Here is a 6,000-nt window from a genome sequence, read left to right as displayed (position 1 = left end):
TTTTTTTTTTTTTTTTTTTTTTTTTTTTTTTTTTGACAATGACTGCCTTTTAATTTCCTTACTTGGTTTGAAAGGTTCACCAACTCGATATTAAAATATTATTTATCAAAGCACGTTATAATTATTAGGATTAATCTGTTGAGATGGTAGTTAGTGATTTTACTCATTGAACTATGCTCGAATTGGTTTGCATGTTTGTGACCAACTACTATTCTTCTTCGTACGAGACTCATAACTAGATATCATCTTATTAACCCTTGAGATCGAGATCTCATGAAGATCCTCCCCTAGTAGGGTGGAGAATCGTAGAGGGAGTAATGTGAGATTCCACATCGATTGGAGAGAGAAACGAGTGCAACGAGAACACTGGACTCTGATGAAGGTGGATTGTGAGACCCTAAATCGGAGAGAAGAACGAAGCGTTCTTTGTAAGCTCGAGAAGGTGTGGAAACCTCTCCTTAGCAGACGTGTTTTTAAAAACCTTGAAGGAAAGCTGAAATAAAAAATTCAAAGAAGATAATATCGAGTAACGGTGGGTGTAAGCTGAGCTGATGGTGGATAAATGGTTCATCCGTCTACCTCCCAATTTTTGTTTATGAAATAATATTTAAGTAACCTATTATTGAAAACGAACTCTTTGAAAATGCTATTAAAATAACAATCAATCACGTCATCTTAATTAGATAATCTTCTCTTAAAATCTTTTACAACACAATTCTTTAAGCGTTATGTACACAACTCTTTTGAAAATAATAATGCATCAAATTTGATAAATGCTCGGAGACTAAGATCACCAAATAACAATCACAACCAAAATACAAAATACGCTAAACTATGAAACAAACTTTTGGATGATCGGCAGCTACGAAGACTTCACCGATTAAGTTGTCTCAAAATACTAATTGTTTCCCGCTTGCAGCTCCAGCAACTGGCATGCATTGCGCATAGTTGGTCGTGATTGGGGATGTTTTTGGGAGCACGAAATTGCTAGACTCATTATCAAACTCAAGTCACTGATTGTTCTCTCGTCTTGAGGAAGCGCAAGACGAGAGTCTAAGATATCGTTCAACTCAACCTTATAATCAGGTGAAGAATGCAACGATAGAATTACGTCTCCTGGATGCTTTCCCATCAAGACTTCAAACGCCACGACACCAAAGCTATAAACGTCACATTTCTCAGTCGCCACCATAGTGTATGCAAGCTCTGTCACATTTGAAGTTCATCTATTTAGTTAAGGAATCTATTAAACACAAAATTAAACTCGAAGAACATTAAATCTCACCTGGGGCAACGTAGCCATGAGTGCCAGCAACAGTCGTCCAACGAGACATGTCAGGTTTCAAGAACCTTGCCGTACCAAAGTCTGCAAGATGTGCTTCAAACTCAGAGTCCAACACGACATTGTTAGCTGTTACGTCGCGATGTATAATCGGAGGCCGACAATCATGATGAAGATAAGATAGCGCTTGTGCAATGCCTTTTACGACCTCGACCCGCTTCGACCACTCGAATGCCTTCGCGTCCTTTTCTCTACTCAGAACATGAGCTAAACTCCCTCTTTCAATATAATCATAAACCAAAAACGTATGAACACCTCTAGAACAGAATCCATACAGCCTAACAATGTTCCTATGCCTTACTTCTGTCAAAGCAGCTACTTCATGCTCAAAACTCTTCTGATTCTGATACCCCTTTTCATCATCCCATGAATGCAGCTTCTTCACTGCAAACACCTCACCTCCAGGCATTTCCACTTTGTAAACCTTCCCTGATCCTCCTTCCCCTATGCAGTACTCGTCGTCGAACTCGTTCGTCGCGTTGATTATGTCGGAATACACGATTCGACCATTGAAATACCAAATATTTGAAAACACTTTCTCCCTCACTCTTGTCATGTTCGCTTCGGGATCGTGCCTGGTTTTCTTTCTAAGGATACAAAAAACAACTCCAAAGATTGCAATGGATACTAAAAGTACTCCCAATAAAGATGGGACAAGAACCTTTACAAGGTTTTTGTTGCTGTTCTGTTCTTGATCATCTGTCATCACAGGACTATTGCAGCGTGGGAGACCGTTCAAATCTCCACATAATCCTCTGTTGTTACTAAAAGCTTCTAATTTAGCTGTTTTGAAGATGCCTTCGCTTGGAAGAGGGCCCTCTAGATCGTTGTTGGATAGATTAATAGACACCAAGCTCATCATGTTGCCTAATGAATCTGGTATTGATCCAGAAAGATTGTTATGAGACAAGTTTAAATTCTCCAAGCTTCGAAGATTCCCCAAAAGGGAAGGAATTGCTCCACTTAATGAATTGTGGCTTAGATCTAGCAAATCTTGCAAGGTCACAAGGCTTCCTATTCGAAATGGGATTGAGCCATTCAGCTGGTTCATGCTCAAGCTTAAATATTGCAGCTTCACACTGTCGCCTATTTCAGAAGGGATTGATCCACTCAACATGTTCATGGAGAGGTCTAGATGTGCTAAATTCACAAGGCTTCCGAGCTCGGCAGGGATCGACCCAGAAAGCCGATTGTTTCGTAGTCCAAGTACCGATAGGCTCGACAAGTTTCCGATGCTTTTGGGTATCGATCCAGAGAGATTATTCGACGAAAGCTCGAGCTCTACCAGATTCTCCAACTGAGTGATCTCATTTGGGATTTCGCCATTAACCCTGTTGCCTGTGATCCTCAAAAGGGTCAAGTTTTTGCATTCTCCCCATTTTGGAGAGAGGTTTCCATTGAACTGATTGTTGCTTAAGTCGATGTAATTAAGCTCTGGATACACTCCGAAATCTTGGTCCAATGATCCGGTAATGTTGTTGCTCTGAATCAAAACACGGTATAAACTAGGACAGTTCTTCAAGCTCATAGGGATTGGACCGGTAAAACCGTTGAATGCAGCTGAAAAATTAACGAGTTTCCCTCCTTTACAGACATCGGGAGGTAAACTACCTATGAAATTGTTTTCAGCAAGATGAAGAACAGTTAAAGATGACATATTTCCCAAATTCTGTGGCACTTCACCAGATAAATCGTTGATGAACAGACGCAAATCAGTCAAGTTCTTCAAATTTGCAATACTTTGAGGAATTTCTCCAAAGAAATGATTGTCATTGAGACGAAGAATGTTTAAGTTACTCAAATTCCCCAAAGACTGAGGAATTGGACCTGAAAATTGGCTTCTATCGAAAGCAATCAAATTCAAAGACTTGATATTCCCAATCTCTTCAGGTACTCTGCCTTCAAGCAGAGTATCTTGAAGCAAAAGATTCCTCAAACTCCTCAACCCAGTTTTGGAATTACCAGACCCATCTGGAAAAAGACGAGAATCCAAAGACCCAGTAATGGAATTACGAGAAACATCAAGCTCAAAAACCTCTGTGAGATTCGCGAGAGACAGAGGCAGAGTACTGTTGAGAAAGTTGGTGGAAAGATCAAGAAACTGAAGCTTTGAAAGAACACCAATGGAGGGGGGAATCACACCAGTAAGATTATTGATTTTGAGATCAAGACGAAGGAGATTTGGAAACGAAGAGAAGTTCAAGTGATCGAGAGTACCAACTAAACCAGTATTGTCGAGCTTGATTTCAACGACGCTGCTCTGTTTATTGCACGAAATGCCCCGCCATTGACATGGGTTTGAAACAGAGGAGCTCGAGTTTAAAGGAACAACCCATGAATCAAGAATCGACTGCTTGGGGAGACTCTGTTTCCATCTCAGAAGAGCTTCAGTTTCCATGGCTATGGCGTCAATGGCTTGAACAGAGAGAAGAAGAAACAGAGTAAACGAAACAGAGTAGCACCATCGTCGGGTTTGGCTATGAGTAGCCATAGTTGTAAGCTCCCAATTGGGAATTTCAGAAAGATATCGTGAAGATATATAGAAGAAACGAACTGGGTTGATGAACATGGGTCAAAAATTCAACCTTTTTTGCCAAGTTTCGAAGTCTTCAATGTGAAAAAAGAAAAGAAACAGTGTGCAGATTTGGAAATTTTTTGATAAAAACGACCAAACAGGTTACCACCTTTTCAAGTCGCTGTCTTCTCTACTTTAGATTCTGTCTTGTTCTAAGTATTCAAACAACTAATTTTCCTTTTTTATTTTAAAATTAAATCACGTGTAGTGGTTGTGTTCTAGCCGTTCTTCAAGAAACTAAATATATTTTATCCATAATCTTGGCTAAATCTAAGAACTTAGGACGTTATAAACATAATAATATACATATATATATATATTTAAAACTTTTAACTTATCTAATATTTTATTAGTAGTTAAAGGTTTAATTATTTTAAATATTGAAGGGAAATTTGAAGGGGGAAGAACAGAAATTTCTAGAAAATTAAATTCCAAGTTGACAATAAACCATATGATCGTTGAATGTGTGACTGAAGTGAATGCAATGGTTTTCTAAAAGCCATGGAAATAAATTATAATTTTCAACAAATGTGATTATTAGGAAACAGATTTATTGACTAATAAATAAATTTTTATTTTATTTTATTTTATACGATATTAACCAACTTTGGAGGTTGATATTATTATAAAAAAGATTTTTTAATTTTTAAAAAATGGTGATAGACTCGAATGGCCGACGGATAGGACCAGCTTTGTTCATTAATATTGGACGAGTTGACTTTGACCAAATGCTTGGAGGTGAATAAAATTGGATTATTATATTATTACAAGTTGAGAAGAACAAACCAAATCTTTCCAAGCTTAGAAAGTGGTCCAATTTTGAAAGGTTGAAAATGAAGGTCTTTGCTTTACGATGCATTTTAAAAACAGTGGAGTAACCCAGAAACAAAAAATTTTAAGAAGATAATATCAGCTAGTGGTGCGTTTGGATCGTTACAAATGGTATCAGAGTCAGACGTCGGAATATGTGCCAGTGAGGAGGTTGTGTGCCAGTAAGGACACTGGGCCCCGAAGAAGGATAAATTTGGTGGAGACCCACATCGATTGGAGAAAAGAACTAGTATCAACAAGGACGCTAGGCTTCAAATGGGGGTGGATTGTGATATCCCACATTGGTTGAAGAGGAGAACGAAACATTCTTTATAAGAATGTGGAAACCTTTCTGTAGCAAATGCGTTTTAAAGCCTTGAGGAGAAATTTGAAAGAGAAAACTCAAAGAGGACAGTATATATTAGCGGTGAGCTTCGGCCGTTACACTAAAACTTCGGCCGTTACACTAAAACTACGTACGAATGAAAACGAGAAATAAACAATATTTAACAAGAATTGACTTTACAACGTCTGAAATAGTTGAAAAAAGAAAGGATTAGATGTTGAGAAGATGTGCTAAGTTTTCCACCTAACCACCTTGAAAGAAGTCTCCACAATGGGTTCAAGGATTGTGGCCAAAAGTGGGCAACACTCTACTCCACTTCGTCTACTCATAATTTAATAATTGAAGCTTTTGAATGTGTTTTACTTATTGTTCTCTGATTTCAAGGCTAAAAATCATTAACAAAATATAATGCTAAGATAATTTTAGAAATAATTTAAAAATCAAATGTGGGCAACACTCCACTCCACTTTCCGGTGATTTAGCGTGCATTAGCTGAAGGGTAAGCTCAGGGGTACATATACACCTATCTAGTGGGTCCATGTGCGCATACGTAAGTCGTGGGTATAAAAGTACTATGCATCCAATTTTTGGCCTAGATTTAGAAAGTTGAGTACAAAAATATGAAATGATTTTATGGAAGGATAAGTCCCTTCATCATTGCTAGTGTATGTATTACCCGACTTTTTTTGAGGTACTTATTAGGTACTTCTTAAAATACTCAAGTCACGTGTACTCTTATTTTTTTCAGGTGAAGGAAAGGTATCTCTACATGGATGACAACATCATCATGACGACCGTAGAATAAAAATTAGGGCATATGCATTTTACTTGTTTCACCTTTGGAATAGACCAGACATTGCATATTCCCTTTCTTATTTTTGTAATTGTTTAACGATTTTTTTAAGTTCATGACATTATTTTAAGAAT

General features: G+C 37.8%; 1 protein-coding gene across 1 annotated transcript; it reads right to left on the bottom strand.

Moving 5' to 3' along the window:
- Positions 1 to 655: 655 nt before the first annotated feature.
- On the bottom strand, positions 656 to 3,875 carry LOC111809835 (MDIS1-interacting receptor like kinase 2-like). The gene is made up of 2 exons (XM_023696272.1): positions 1,286 to 3,875; positions 656 to 1,206 (listed from the first exon to the last, which is right to left on the bottom strand). Exons 1-2 carry the CDS (start codon positions 3,831 to 3,833, stop codon positions 899 to 901), a joined length of 2,856 nt encoding a protein of 951 aa, XP_023552040.1. The 5' UTR covers positions 3,834 to 3,875; the 3' UTR covers positions 656 to 898.
- Between the last annotated feature and the right edge of the window lie 2,125 nt (positions 3,876 to 6,000).

The sequence above is a fragment of the Cucurbita pepo genome, chromosome LG14 (genome assembly GCF_002806865.2).
Source record: "Cucurbita pepo subsp. pepo cultivar mu-cu-16 chromosome LG14, ASM280686v2, whole genome shotgun sequence".
NCBI classification, from domain to species: domain Eukaryota; kingdom Viridiplantae; phylum Streptophyta; class Magnoliopsida; order Cucurbitales; family Cucurbitaceae; genus Cucurbita; species Cucurbita pepo.
Note: the sequence above shows the minus strand (reverse complement) of the source record. Positions and strands in the feature narration are given on the sequence as shown.

Bases quoted from the DNA above. Each gene is read 5' to 3' on its own strand.
- LOC111809835 (XM_023696272.1), bottom strand. From the start codon at position 3,833: ATGGCTACTCATAGCCAAACCCGACGATGGTGCTACTCTGTTTCGTTT. The intron at 1,207-1,285 runs GTGAGATTTAAT...CAAATGTGACAG, and splicing joins TCATGGCTACGTTGCCCCAG to AGCTTGCATACACTATGGTG.